We start from the raw sequence: 16,392 nt of genomic DNA, 5'->3' as shown, positions 1-16,392 counted from the left end.
GCACCGCTCTGTCGTCAAGTTACAGAGTGAGATTAGATTTTCACACAAGATGTGCTCAGTATAAATTCGCAAGTGAAAGTCCAAATTGATTGTGTAATGACTTGCACGGAAGATTTAAAATAGTGACAGTAGCTCAAGGAGTGACTGTAAAATCACAATCTGACATATCTCTGATATATTGCTGTGGCTTCTTGGAATTCATGAAAATGCTAGGTTAAATTATGGGAAGGATCTATTTGAGGGAGGTAGAAAAACTGGGTAAAGCGAATCAAGGAAGGAGCCATTCATTGTTAAGTAGAGTAATATTCCACATAAATTCCTTTTAGGAGGGTTGGTTTTGTTCTTGTATGCTCTAAATACTTCCAAGTGGCATTCATTTATTCAATTACCATGCATAATTTGCATTTGAATAACCTGTCTATTTACAGGTAGGTATGTATGTATGCAAAGTAAGTCCTTATGCGTGGCAACTGAATGTGTCCATTAGAGCAAAAGTCTTTATTAGTTTGCTCCTATATTAACGTTAGGCATAACTGACATTACCTATTTTTGGTGGGAGGTTTTTATATAAGGGAATTATTTATTTTTATATTGCTTATGCATGATTGAAACTTGACATACGTCCTTATTTTTTTCTTAAATGACCAAATATGGCCCTATAAAGAGTTAATACATTCAATGAAGGATGCCCGGCTGTCTTTCTGATACGGTTGTAGTAACATTGTCAACACTTCCACTTACTGTCTGTTGATCCATTACTCCCATCACATTGTGTATGCACTAAGATACATGATGGATGGCCTTTCTTTGCCTTGCATCCACTTGATTATGTGATCTCTAGTTTAGAGCTGAATCAATGACCAGATTATCTAGGGTCACGTGCAAAAAAAACAACAACAACAACAGCACACACACTAACACATCCTTGTGTCGCACTCTTGGCTATAAAATGAAATCTCGAGTACAGCGGACGGTTGGTGCCTGCGTGATTGAGCTCCATGCCTTTGCTGCAAGGCACACATCCTCACATATATATAGGCTTGCTATGTGTGAGATGCAGCTGATGGGGGAGGAGTGCTTAGATTAGAAAGCGCACTGCCTCTACTTGGGGTTCCTCTTCCTTTCTCTCTCCGGCTCGTTCTGTGTGTATAAGTGCTATGCCGAGCTGTAGGTTTTCTTATCGTGCACCTCCAGGCTGTTTATAGCTTTGTTATAAATACCTGCTCAACAAAGCCAACATTAACACTCGTATCCTCAAACCAGTTTTAATTGGAACACCCGCTATGAATTTAACAGAAAATTGTTATTCAAGGTGTTTAAGACGAGTTTGTTTCTTTGACTCTCTCCCGGGAATGCTAGAATGTTGGTAGCATTTTTTATTTTATTTTTTAAATCAAGGACTTTCCCTGCTCTATTACAATTTTGCACATCTCATATTGTACGGCAACAAGCTCTCGAGTACACAAGTGCAACATTAGGTACATTTTTTATCTAATGATGGAATGGAAGAATCATTTCGAAAAGAGTGACTCTCAAAACAATGATGATGTAATCAAATATGTTTAATATTTAGATTTTTATCCTGCCGTAATTTAAAACTCTCTATCATTATGACATGGTTTTATGTTCTTGGATATCCCACTGGAATACTTCAATCTACTAACAGTGCTACCGATCATAACATATTAAAATGTAAAGTTTTCAGTTCATATTGTTTTATTTGTGTCGCTATTATCTATGACTTGTAGTGTGTATGGCTTGAAAATGTGGGTGAGAGAGTTTCTTGATGGTGAGTGGCATGCGTGTCAGCAAATTAGATTAGCTTGCTGTTAAATGGTTAATGCATTGTGGTATCTTTTGTATAAGTGCTCCTTTTAGTTTTTCCACCGAAGGAGGTTCTTATTATTATTTATTTTCTTAGAGTGCCCGGAAGAAAGGTCTTGAGAGTCACTTGCTTGGTTCTTGTTTTTCTTTTTGTTCAGGAAACTAAAACTGCTTATATATTATTCAAGGACATATCAGAATTAAATTTTCTCCCGCCGGATTTTGGTGTGAGCAATATGGGTTTGATTCCCATTCGGTGAGGGTGTTTTGGGGTGTCCTCTGCCTGCTGTTGGCCGGGATAGGCTCCAGCACCCCCTATGACTTATATGAGTGGTACGGAAGACGATATTCAATGGATGCATAGTCCTCAATCTTTATAGATTTCCTCTAGGTTCCGAGCTAGCCTGTAGAGCACTGGCATCCTTTTCTGTTTTGCTTTTCATTTCTCTGCTCAAGCCCCTCATGCATCCTTCAGGAAGTAGTTCATTTTGAACTTATTACTAAGTTGTGAGTAATACGTTAGCATATAGTAGACGACTATTTGATGTGATACTCCTATTGCGAACTCGCTCCTTCAACTATTTTTGTTGTGCGTGTGACTGTAGTAACATTAGCCTGCACGGGGGAAAAATCTCGGAGATGTACAATACACTATACACTATGGACACTGTTGTCTTTCTTGCTTTTCCTGCCTAGTCATGACATGATAATTGACTTTAAATGCTTTTCTATAGCCACCATCAATTTTGTAACAGAAAAAACATGAGAAATTGTGCAATTGTGTTGAATTAGACCCATTCGATACAATCATTCTTACGTACTAAAACTTTTAACTCCAAATGTACATGTTCTGCATTTTGAGAAAATTAAGAGTGATTGCATATTTATGGCTCTTTTATGTGAACTGAATGTGCCCGTGATGAAGTCCTAATCCAGGCTGACAGTACTCGTTCATCATAAACAAGTTTAATTACTGAAGAGGCCCTCGATCTAAGACACGTGAACGATCCACTAAAACCGCTAATGGCACTAAATTGAAGATGGAGTCCTGTGAAGAACATGATACTGATTTAGTCCCTTCAATTCACCACTACATGCTAGTTTAGGACCATGACAGCTATCTCCTTCTTCCCATTTGTCACACCCAGGGATTATACAGCAATGCATGGCACACACGTCATTGACTTGAGTGTGAAGCAAGCTGATGAAGATGTAAGAAATAGCTTTTTGGCTCCGAGGAAGACTGCTATGTATCCCGGTGTTGACGAGCAGCCCGGGATAGGGATAGGCCAGAGAAATTGGGGCAAGCCCATTAGGCGAGAGACAGGAGTGAAAAAAGGGGACCTTTGATGAGAACCTGAGAGGCCAGGTCAAAGCTGGGGCAAGGGGACAGGGACTCGTGCTTCCGGGCAGATCCCAGCCTTTACTTTCTGTTCCAGCAGCCTCCAAACCTCAGTGCCCCAATACCCCCCTCTCAAGCCTCCGGCTCCGGCCAAACCGAGAGGCAGGTGTCCAGCTGATCTAACAGCCCCTCAAGGGGGAACTTTAGAGCACCAGTCACTGTAGCTGCACAAATTAAAGTGTCATCTCTAGAGTGAAGATGTTCACCAATTTTCTGCATGCGTTGCTGCTGCAAGTTTTGGGAATCAGCCAGTGTGCAAATGTCTTCATCAGAGGAGAACGTAAATCTTTGACGTTGTGTTCGCGTTGAGAAGTGTACTTCGTTCACTGGGGTGTATACGTGAGAGAGTGCCTGAAAGAGAGCGAAATGGAGGAGATATGAATAGATCACTGCAGGTCTTGATCGTCCTTGTTGTTTGCCATTAATGAAATTGACGGTGATGTTTTCCCCTGTTCTCAAACCGAATACATATATATCACTCATAAAAATAAGGTTAAAGCAATGACTTAGTTCATATTTCACAGATGATTATTCGGGCCACACAGGAACTGCCCCCCTGTGTGTATAAATTCATAGTATAATAGTTGTTAAAAAATGAGTTAAGTAGAGTAAAGCTTTCTTTTGAGGAGAATAAAATTATCATATGAGGGGAATCAAAGTCAAATCAAAGATAATTTGTAATACACTTACATTAGATTTTTACATTAATAAATTGTAGTATTACACAAACAAAATAATTCTTTCAATGACAATAATCTAGCTGTGAGGAAACATTGAAAAATTATTTTAAAGTCTATATAAAGTATATTCATTATCTATATCGTAATGCCACAAATACAAACCTTGAGAAAACCAAATGAGATATTGATAAACCCTGTCTGTTAGACCGTTGGGCAATTTGCATCATCCTGTCATGACGTGACCTCTGACCATATGCAAGTATGTGCTGATTACCCAAGAGCTGTGAGGGGGTGTTGCATATAGCCGCATCGATCTTGCTGAAAGCCTGAATTGTCACAAGAAAGAGGAAAAACTGTGGTCGGAGTCGAGCCAGATTTAAATGAAAAATTGCTTAGATACACATCTCGTATTTTCTGGAACATTTATTATTCCAAGTCCCACAGATTGAAGTGAGGCGGAGGAGAAGAATCCATTTAGTAAAGTAGATGCTGATCGATGAGACTGGAGGCAGGCCGGTGAGAGTGCAACAACGGAGCTGTCTTGTGTGTAGGGGTGTGCATTTGTGTGTGCGAGTCCAAGATTACTTTTGCCAATTGATCCAGCCCAGCATCTCTCTGATCTGCCAGACGTTTGGAGCTCACAAAAAAACAACGGAGGAGTTATAAAGACCAGCAATATAAATACAATCGCATGCATACTATACAAATATATAGGCGAGACCTATATATATATATATATATATATATATATATATATATATATATATATATATATATATATATATATATATATATATATATATATATATATATATATGTATATGTTTAATTTTTTTATAGCACAGGTTCAAAACAGGCTGTAGAATAATATTAAAAGGTGAATTTTATGAACTAGGTAATAGAAAGCTGGATGGATTTATAAAGTCCATTGCAGCCATCCTATTTTTCGAATAAACAAAAAAAATGGTGTCACTCCATATAACCCACCAAGTTCAGTGAGAACCCACTCAATCTGTTTTAACTATTCAGACACACACTTACTCATGCGCTCTTCATACAACCGATATGTTTGGCGGCGCCGCCAGTCAAAGGTTTTCTCGGCCGAGTAATGGTTGGCCAATAGCCTTGGTTGTCAAACTTCAGGATGCAACCTTTGAAGTGAAAGTTTCTGAAGTGAGTGTGTGTACATAAGTCCTTGGCAAAATAGCCAAAGAAAATTTCACTAAAATACAACTTATGTCTCCAGCGAGTGTTATACCTCTCATTTTGATGCTCTGCAAAAAGTTGTTAGCCTCAGTGGTGCAACTTCGACAAAATAAATACCGTGTGTGTAGTATATTGTCAGAAGATAGTTTTGTTCAATAAAACACCTAGTATAAAGAAATCACAATATCTGACACTAGATGGTGAGACAAAAGTCTAGCTGGTCGCCCTGGCTGCATTTTATAGCTCCCAAGATGTCAGCAGAGAACCCTAGCAGCATCCTGTCTACTCTGCATTCTCCGCAGCCTCCATCTTTCCCGGCCAAGTCAGGCTACATTGATTGTCTGAGCTTTGCGGGGCTAAAAGAGAGGAAGGGATGTAGGCTTGCAGTGCCTCAGCACTCTCTATCGTCAGCACTGCTTTATGCTGTAAAAACTGCAGTGGCGTGACAAAGGTCAAAACACGACGCGATGACTTGGGAAATTGTTCACATAACTGTCTAAAGTGAAATATAGTTACGAGAGCATATTACATTAGAAGAGCGCTTTGGAAAAATGGATTCATAAACAGTAAAGCAAAGATAAGTTTGTTCCATTAGTAATTTTGACTACCCGACAAATACAAATGTGCACTCCCTTCCCTTGCTGGAGGCAGACTGCAGGACCCAGACACCAGGAGACCAAGGAGACAGGAAGCACTTTTGCGCCATCAAATATTAATGGCCCTATAGAGTGTATTGATTATATAATAGGTTTTCCCAGCATCTGAGCACCGACTGAAATGTACTCCTTGAATAATTCAAAATGTATCCATGAGCGGATTTCCATCTAAATGGTTGCTGAATGTAATTTGCACCTCTTTTGGTGGATTCATCCAACAAAGCATGCATGGGACGAATGCAAGGAGGGTGTGAATATGACGGATGAAGTTGCATGCAAAGTGCATGTCTGTGGTACACGCGGCACGGTTTGCTTGAAGGAATGGTTGAGCATTGTCTGATTGTGCGCTCAGTGACGTTACCTCACCACGGATGGAGGCCCACATACATCTGCTTGCTGCTCGTTACATGCAATCCGCACGTGTGTAGACGCTGTGATGACGCTGCACTGTCTGCTTGTCGCGGCACACGTTGCTTCACCGCACTGACATCGTATGTGAAGCGACAGCTTTGCTGAATGGGTGGAAAATGGTTTTGATGTTTCACCTCTGCCCAATGTTTCTTTCTTTGAAGGTAGCTTTTCTGCGTCATGATAAATTGATGATATTTTAACATGCAGGATATGCAGTGGGCTGTGAGATCTAGTCTTGTCCTTTATAATGCATGTTTGGCTTGTAATTGTAGCTATGTTTCGTTGCCAATCGATTTGCTGCAGTTTTGTGTTGCAGCCCCGAGCTAACGTTACAAGCGGTCATCAAATGTCATCCTTTGCGACTTGAAATGCGCGTTTAATGTTGACAGTTTTTAACAGGTTGAATTATTTGATAGACCAGAAAAACAAACATCAAAATATTACAGTGGAACCTCCTCATACCATACGCCACTATTTGTGTACAATTGGGAAACAGATTCAAATATACTCATATGAAACTAACATGAAGTATTTCACGAAAGCCACGTAGAAAGCACTTTTTTCAGCTAGAAAACCCTATGTTGCCTGTAGCTTAAGATGCCCCTTTTAGGGTTAGCTGCTCGAGGCGTTGTACTTTGTTATCAAAGGCATGTTGTATTGATCAATTTGGTTTTACACTTCCATGATTGCCTGTGGATATTCTATGTAAAAATTTTACTTTCAAATATATGCTAATCTAATTCATCAACTTCTTTTTACTTGGATCTAAGACGGTACTGACTTTCAAGATCACAAGATTTAGTAAGAAAATATGTTAATTAATTGTTTCGCCTAATTATTATTCCACAAATGCAATTTGAAACAGAATTCCGTTGTCTGACAAGGACTGCCACGTAAAATGTACTGTATACTTGGTATGAATTTTGAGGGGTTCACAACCGTTGACATTTGAGAGGGGCATCTGCTACACCATTTAATATTTTAAAATGTACATTTAATCATTTATTTTGTAAAATACAGCGCCATAATTATATATACTGCCTATACAGATACTAAAGGTTTTATTATTTTCACCGAATGAATGATTGCCTCTAAATCTGAACCAATAGCAGATTGACCAACAAAACTGGAGGTTCCGCTGTCGAAATGTCACAGTCATTTGTTTCATTGTTCTAATGGTTTTCATGTCTTGCAAAACCATTTAAATAACTCTGTCTTATATACACAACATATTTGGGTCTTCACCAGGCTAAAACAAAAGTGGCTCAAACAATTTCACTTTGGACAACCAGTGGCCTCTTTGTCCCCCCCTATTTTTTAGTCACACTTGATTGTCATTTAAAACTCCATTATGCATTCCTGGCCAGATTGATAAGAATATAGTAGATACAGTACGACCTCAATCTCTCTCCCTCTCTGTCCAACCTCATCTCTCCCCTTCATCGAAGCCTCTTCCGTATTGCTCATCCTTTCTTTCTTTCTTCCGGCTTCCAACTGATCGCCTGCTCCCTATCCTCATCCTTCTGAAGGAGTAAATGAAAGCAGAGGTCATCCCGCCTGCTATTCCCCTCTCCCGCTAAATTGGCTGCTAGTGGCATCCATTGGCGTAGGTATTACTGCCCCCTGCCCGCCTCGCTCTCAAGAGCTGCTGTACAGACTTCCTGCTCATTTGTGACATTTCTGTGTCTTCAACCGCAGGCTTGTTTACCCGCAGATAGTAAGAGGGAAACCCTCATTATAAACTCATAAACCCGAGGTCATAGCGGGGACCACGCCAATCTGCTGGTTGCAACACACACAATTAGATTCTTTTTTTCTTTCCTACTGCTGCAGAGATTTTTCCATTCTCAGCAAAACTACTGAGGCAATGCTATTAAGACACAAGTCTTAGTCCATTTGTAGTCAGTCAATCAGGGGCTGGTTGCCCATACATTTTCGCTCGTCAATGTATGGTTGAGTTTCATTTTGAAGAAAAAGTCCCCCCAACCTCTTTGCAATAAACAGGATAGAGGTTATGTCTTCAAATGATGACTTATCATTTACACCTACTGTAGATACCCCTATAAGGTTTTATTATTATTCCCACTGAGCCATTTTTGTTTCATTGGTTGAATGACTACATAGTATACTTGTGAGCTGCCATATCCCTCCCTCACTCCCACTTCCTCCCATCAAATGAATAACCAATCCCAAATCCCACCTTAAACAAAGTGCAAAGTGAGTATATGATGCTGACGGTGGGCTGTGCATCCCTCCCTCCCTCCATGTGCTCCACTCCATAGGGGTCGACAGAGACACAGTGGCGTCAGGCAGAGCTCCCGCAGCTCCAGGGCTGGGCAGAGAAGGGATTGCTGACACAGCCAAAGATGGTAAGGAGTCTACTGCTGCTGCCAAATGGACGGCCTTGGCATTTTGCACAACATCAAGTAATATGATCTGATATTACACTATATTGACACTATTGCACGTCAGATCCCGCTGACTGTGACAGTTGAAACTATAGCATAGATGGGTGAAATCTGTCGGAGGGTCTTTTGTCAAGAGATGAACAAAAGGCCACAACAAAGCAAAGAGGATTTTAAATGTATCAATAATAATCAAATGCAAAAGTACTTATATTTACATTGACATTTTGGCTGGGTGTCTGAGTGTTTCTGCTCAACCAGGGGTGTCCAAATCCTTTTCATTCACAGAGTGAAGTGGGCCAAATCTGCATATTTTTCAAATTCATAAACAAAATAATTCCAATATTTGCATGAATACTCATTTTGACTAAAGATTATCTTCTTGCAAATTATTTTACACCATTTTAAGTTTGATTATATAACTGTAAATCACCAAAAGTTCCCAAAGCTCTTCTCAAACATACAAATGAAATTAGAATGTAAATTAAATAATCATGCTTACAATTTTATATACATACCTGTAAATTAGAAACTAAATTCAATGATGACATGTGCATCTCTAATACTCCCTGGCCACCAAGAATAACCAGACCGTGATGGTCACCAGCCAAATAGTGTAATCTAAAATGTTTTCAAACCAAGAACCAGTTTTTAAAAAAAGTTTTTGTAGAACAGGGAGACAGATTGATTTGATTTGGAACCTTCTTCCACCTTGCAGAAATTGATTCTATCTGACAATCTTAGCAATCTGCCTAGATGAATGAAAAAATATATTTTGTTCCTGTTGCAAATAATTTTCCGCCAAAATTCTCAGTGGACAATTATTAATTATAGTATTTTACACACAGTATCGGTTCATATTTTCATTTTCTCTCTTTCTTAAAATCTTGACAACCTCAACCAGACTCATCCCACCCTGCAAACAAAAGTTTTAAAATAAAAGCCCATTAGTAACTGTTTTCTCAACTAATACGACGCTATAATGCAAAACTAAAGGAATTACCATGCATAGACCCACTGTACACTGTTTATTTTCTCTTCAGAAAATCTTTAATAAGCAATTTTTCTTCAAATCATAGCGCTTGTATTTGAACTCCAATTTCACGCATGCCAAAATGCATTGATTTGGAAGTTTTCTGTACTTTACGCTTTGGTGAAAGAAGCTGCTTCTGAAGGCTTACAACTGGAGAGGATAGTTATACTTCTGAACACAGCTCTTAGCTCCACTGTGAGAGAAAATGAGTAGTCAGCATGTTTATTACGACAATTAAGTGGCATTCTAAAGCCCACACATGCTGGTGAGCATAGACATGCCAACACGTGCCAGGACATGCAAATGTCCGCTCGGGCTCTGCTGGTCCTCTCTAATTGGAGGCCGACATTTTGGTGCGCAAACTTTTTAAAAGCATCCCATTGAGTTGAAAGGCTGGGATATACTGGAGCAGCCCAGCAGGGAATGCAAACACATTTAATAATAAGGGCCTCTTCAGTCAACTGTGTTTGGTTACATACTGTTCTGTCTTTTTCCATCAAACACAGACACACACACACACACACACACACACACAGACACACACACACTCGCACTGTGGCTGTCTTTGTTGTGGTAGAGAGGCGAGCAGGGAGGGATACTGTCAAAAGAACAATTTGCATGCAGCTCTCATCTTGCGAGCTTTTAGACAGCTCTCGGTCTGTTTTTCCTTTTTGCTGCGGGTTCAGGCTTATTGTTGTCTCCTTTTGAGTGTGCGTGTGTGTACCCTTAACTGAAGATGTCTTACTGTGGGAATGAGTGCAGACTCGGTGTGTATGTGTGGGGTGGGTGTGTATTTTTGTGTGACTGCATAATGAGAGGGCAGCGGTAGTGGAAAAGACAAAATTCTCAGTATTAATGTCTTTCTGAAAAGGTGGATTGCAGACCTTATGTAAACAATTGTCTTAATATGCTCGCAGTGGTAACTGTGTTGAGGAAAAGAAAAACACTTAAATTCCCTTCTGCTCTAAGTATAATTAAATACGACCAATGAAATGAAGTAAATATCAGGCCCACATTTATGTGGGCACCAGAAGCACGTAAATTGATACTTAAGTAAGAAGTACAGTGGCTGAGAAGTTCACAGCACTTATAACTCAGAAACAAGTTATCTAAAGTTGCAAATAGATTTTTAGATAAACTCCAGATAAATCTTGATTCGCAAAAAAACATAAGGAACAGAAAAACAAAAAAAAATGGACCCATCAAAATTAATCACATCACTGAAACAACATCAGCCATTGCAGAAATCATATCACTGTCACAGAAAACAAATCACAAGACACTCGTATTTTGTTTTCTGTGACATGATTTGTTTCATCTTTTGTGAAATGTAACTATAAATTGTGTTTGATCTTTGTTCATTTATTTTATGATGTGTATTTTGCAGTTCTCAGCCCATATAAATGCTACTAATAGTTTACATACGTTTAACATGTTTCCATTAATGCTCATAATATTGGTAATTCATATTTTTGTTAAATACTTTTCGAATCGTGAAAACATTCTGTCTGCATATTCAAGTTAATTTATCACCAATACAATAGAGAGTGATTATTAAATTAGTTTAAGACACATTTTAGTCGTATAATTAGCTCACTATTTGCATGTGTGTGGAAGAGGGAGTGGGGTGGGATATCCAGAAATAGAAATAAAGTTGGTCTGCTTCTTCTGTCCACTTTGAAGTTCAGTCTGCCTGTGTATACTTCAGAATAGTTAAAAATAGAAATGCTTGGATGCATAAACTGCAATGACAATGACCATGGGTTTAGATCTGATGAAATCCTAATGGCATCTTAGTTTGGGTTAGATTGTGTCGTGGCACGTAAAAAAATTCCAATTCCAAAGCATACATTATTTTAAGGGTAAATATGCACCTTTATTGTTTTAAAACCTTCGACTGTTCAAAATGCGTTGAGTAAATCAATTTAGTAGTTTTGTTGATCGACATTTTTTTACTGTGTTCAATATACTGTACTTAAAGTCAGTTCCAAAGTTTGGGAACCCCTATCGCGAGCGTCTCCCTAAGATAGCTCAGACTTTATTTCCGAATCGTTTGCAAATGTCTGACTCCACCCATTGCTTTTGGAGCGTAACGTTCATCGACAGGTGATGGCTATATTTAAAAACAAATCTGAGAGCACCGGTGTGAAAGCAACCTACCTTTCTCCTTCAATTTTTGGCTCTCGCTCCTCCTTTTTATTTATTTATTTATTTATCTTATTTTCACACACTTATGCAAGATCACACTTCCTCTGAGAACACTTTGATCCTGAGATGCTCTTCAAAACCAGGGTAGAGTCTGAACTTTTTCTGTGCCACAGCAGCAGCTCAATGCATTATTTGGCTAAAGGGTTGCCCCAGTTTCTAATATGTTACTTGCTTTGATGTTGATACACCTTAGAAATACAATCCTTATGTTTAGACGAGATCACTGAATATATCATTTGAAGATGTCGCACCAAATTATGGTGCTGATTTGAGCAAAAATGTATAAAGGATAATAGTTTACACCGTTTTTATTTGATGTATGCATATTGTGTTGATGAAAACAGATGATAAGTAAACAATTTTGTTAATACAGTTTTAACCCTTTCTCACCATTGTCCGTTCAAGCCCACTGTCCAATTTTAAATAACATAAAATCCTAGGATTCAATATTTGCCTGTTTTAAATACAATACTGATGATGTTAGCTCGGTATTAATATTCCAGAGAGAGCTAGTGAGACCATAGTAAATATGTACACAGATTTTCGATGTTTGGAAATATCAAGCTCAATTTGAAAATTACAAATGTGTTCTTTGTTTCGGTCCTTGAAAAAAAATCTATATGAATTGATCCATCGTCCCAACTCTCTCTTCTTTCTCGTTTGTCTCAGATCATCAGTAACATGGAAGCTCCGGTGACAAATGGACCAAGTGGAGGTGGCACTACAGCCAACGGGCCGAACACTAATAGCCGCGGCTGCCCTTCGCCCATGCAGACCGGGCCTTCAAACGACGACAGCAAGACCAACCTCATCGTCAACTACCTGCCACAGAACATGACCCAGGAAGAGTTCCGCAGCCTCTTTGGTAGCATTGGAGAGATCGAATCCTGCAAACTGGTTCGTGATAAAATCACAGGTAAGCAACTCTAGACTGTCCATGCTGTATATTAGTGGTGAACACTAAGCGTCAACAACTGGATTTGTATTTTCTTCACAAAATACCGTAGGGTCATTCTATGTCAATTCACATATCCTCCCCAGTGAAATCTCTTCAGTTTTCCGGATTGTTTAATCAAACGTATGAATTCAAATGAAAAAATATTAACTTTGATTCCCCTATCTTAAATGTTTTTTGAGTCATGGCCCTTCCACGTCCAGTTTGGGATCCTGGAATTGAACACAAGATTTTGGACTATATTTTTTAATTAGGTAAAGACATGTAAATTGTTATATCAATGTGTTCTGAACCCCGTTTTTGCCGTTTTTGCGGTACGTCACGAAAAACGGAATACCGCAGAAAGATTTTTCACAGTAAAACCTCGTTAGTCATGGTTTTTCATTTTGAAAACGGGGGAATACTGTACAATATGTAGATATTGTAATTCACGGGGCTGCACCTGGCTTGAAACGCTAAAAGTCACGCAAACAAAGGCAGAGTGAAAAGATGCCATTGGGGAGGTACAGGAGTTTTGTGTGGATGTGGAATGACCCCAATCCAAAGTATTAATTTAACAAAAAGGTTGACACACCAGACAACTGCCTCTGCCTCTTGTCACATCGTTTTCCTTTGTCTGGATACAAGCTCTGCGACTCAGCAATGCAGCTAAGTGCCACATGTTCTCCAGAGTTTTTGAATGAAGCACAACCTCCTGTTGCTAATCACAGCAGTAATCTTGTCGCGTTGGCAGTGTGGGTGGTCGTACGGCAGATGGATCACAGGGGGTGAAACGGGTGCATCTCTTGGATAATGCTCCATAATGCCTTTCATTTTAGATCCTACTTACTGACACTCCTTTCCTGATAATCTCATTAAAAAGCACAGAAAAAAAAGTGGTGATGACAGAGCACTGCTTGGATGGTAGACAGGGCAAACAAGGCATCTACACTGTAATAACTATGCGTTTTGTGGACTAAATCACTGGATTTGATTTCCCCTAAAGATAAGTTTTGGGAGGTATGACGAATGTGACCAGAGTAGTCCAAGCCAAGTTTAGAGGATACACTGCTATGCCTCTTTAGAGCCATTTCCTCTTTTGCCGTAATAGGCCAAAATATAGAGTCGGCCGTTCTAGGATAATGGAGACTGTGGAGTACCAAAATAACATCGGGATACTGCACTCTGTCATCAACCATGATCTCCCTCTGCCCAGTTTTTACCTCAAGTGTGATTTTTCAAGGGATGAGAAAGTGGGTTAATGGCAGATTTGCATGGAAACTCAATTTTTGTAAAAGTGCTCTTGTTTATTATTAGGCAACTGGATATTACCTCCCTAACACTTTGTTTCATTTATTACATCTTGAAAAATGTTATTTCCGGGTGTGATAGAAGTCCAATACATTTTGACTTTGTGAATGGTCACTTCCACCTCAAACGTCTCACACCAAAAACTGCTCTTGTACCACAATAGAGATGAGAATTATGAGAATAATTTCTGTATAATATAGCGGAGCTAGGATTCCCAAACAAGGTCCTGTGGCACAGTATGCCTGGAGTGTACGTGGGGGATACTGCAGGGGCTTATCTAATTTTACTTAATATGCCTGAAAAGTAATATGTATTAGAATAATTATGTCTTTGTCCTATGATTTCCAGAAACAAATAGTGACAAGCAGAACAATCGTAGGCTCTTCCTTTAGAAGTTACAATAAATCTTTGTCTCCAACATTTACTATAAATACAACAAAATGAAAGTGCCTCCTAGCGAGTCTATTCGTTTTGGCCCAGATTTTTTAAATGAAAAAGTATTTTTTGAGCAAGAATGAGACATCAGCACCCACCCGACCCTTGTGATGATTAGCGGTTCGGTAAATGAATACACGCATACCGTATGCCTGAAATAGGTGCGAGCACACGAGCCGAGATTGGGACACTCGGAAGTGCTGGCGTGAGGCCTGGCTGGGCGGGGACCTGTCACACTAGTTGACTTGAACTGTTTGAAACGCTGCCTCTAGGGGTATGGTTTGCTGCCCACACTACTGCTGCCTGCTTACCTCGTGCCTGTGTTACCTTAGTGTTCTGATATAACACGCCAGGTACAAGGAGGTTACTCTTTTTTTAATGCTTATTTGCACGCAACCTACACACTTTAAGTATTTACCTGTGAATAGGCTGTCTTCCAGCATACTTTTAAACTAAATGATGACAAACAAAGTGCTTTCATACTTGAATCATCAGCGCAGCGATTATTGCTATTAGAACATTGTCAAAAGGCATGATGCTTTGAGACTGTGTCCACTTGGCCTTGAAAATTTTCACTTATGGTTAATATGTGAAAACACGCTCATACAGAATTGAAATTATTTACTACTACTAAAGTTTTAAAACTCATCAGGGCCATTTTGAGAACTGAAAACATGTTATAGTGACTGCAATAATGCACATTATTATTTTTGGACTTAGCTGGCTGTCTGATGTTGAAAAGGGTGCTTTTTTTCTCTGTACAAATGAAATGAAAATCGTTTTTCAAGCTGGAATAGGTATTGATTTTTTATTTTTTTTATGGAGGGTGATTCATGCCAAATAACTTTTTGTCAACATGAAGGATGCCATCTGTAAGAACACTTCATGAATACCTCTTTATGCATACTACTTTAGTCACCTTCAATGTGTCTCATTTATACAAGTAATCTGGTGAGCTGATGCAAATCATAATGACACTGTAGCAAGCCCAGCAGATGTTGGTTATAAAAAATAAATAGACTGGGATGTCAGCTGCAGAGTCGTTCAAGCCAAAGCTCCTCAGCTAACAGGCAGTACGTGAAAACCTGCCGCCAACACACTTTCAGGTACACTGGATTCATCACAAGCACATCTCTATTCCATTAACTAGTTCACTGCCAGGCAACTCTACATGGCTAGGCACTTAAAAGCATGTTGATAGATTTTTTATGACCTGCAGAACATCCAGTTCTGTAATTCTCCTTGGTGTGAACGTCGCCTGAGTCAGGAGACATAAGTTACACAAATCTCTCTGTGTTGACAGACTGTTTCAAGTATGAAATTCCTCCCAGAACTATTACACTGAAAATCTGGTGCGGCTCTTCTGTCTCCCATTCATCTGAGCTTGAAATGGTCTGAAGGGTAAAGATAGCGTGAACGAGGCTAACCGGGAACCGGATGAAAAAGGAGTTTGACGTCTCCAAAAGTCAGGTATTAAAAGACCTGCCAGGCTCAGAAGTGCAGACACAAGCAGGCAGACACACATTAAAGTTTCAGAGTCCCACGTCCCGGCAGCATCCTGTCTCGCTCCTTTTAGCGAGCACCCTTCCCCAATTTCAACCCCCAACCCTCCACCCTACTCCTTAGGACACAGAATTGTACATGGTGAAAGCTTGCTCGGCTGTACTGCCCCTCCCCTGGCCCTCATTTTAGACTGCCTCTGTCCCTTCTTGTTCCCGTCTGAGTGCCCTTTACATGAAACACAGAGGATGTGGCTGTCCCTTGTGTTGGCGTCCTATCTAAAGGACGGAAGTGGCTCAGGGTTGGTTTCCTCACCCGATGTCCCTCTGGGTGCTTTGTACCCGAGAGGTAAAGAGCCAGACGGTCGCTTCCTCCCTACCCCACCAG

General features: G+C 39.8%; 1 protein-coding gene across 8 annotated transcripts in view; it reads left to right on the top strand.

Annotated features, from left to right (window-relative positions):
- Positions 1–16,392, top strand: part of elavl4 (ELAV like neuron-specific RNA binding protein 4) — an 81,871-nt gene that overhangs the window by 26,424 nt on the left and 39,055 nt on the right. For 7 of the 8 annotated variants that reach the window (XM_077607314.1, XM_077607310.1, XM_077607309.1 and 4 more), the window contains 2 exons: positions 8,462–8,548; positions 12,495–12,741. In XM_077607314.1, the coding sequence (XP_077463440.1) occupies positions 8,546–8,548; positions 12,495–12,741 (250 nt within the window). In that variant the 5' untranslated portion in view covers positions 8,462–8,545. The remainder of the gene's footprint in view (positions 1–8,461; positions 8,549–12,494; positions 12,742–16,392) is intronic. The other variant, XM_077607313.1, reaches the window with a different exon arrangement.

This window comes from Stigmatopora argus, chromosome 8 (assembly GCF_051989625.1).
Source record: "Stigmatopora argus isolate UIUO_Sarg chromosome 8, RoL_Sarg_1.0, whole genome shotgun sequence".
Lineage (NCBI taxonomy): Eukaryota > Metazoa > Chordata > Actinopteri > Syngnathiformes > Syngnathidae > Stigmatopora > Stigmatopora argus.
This window is presented reverse-complemented; position numbering and strand designations above follow the sequence as displayed.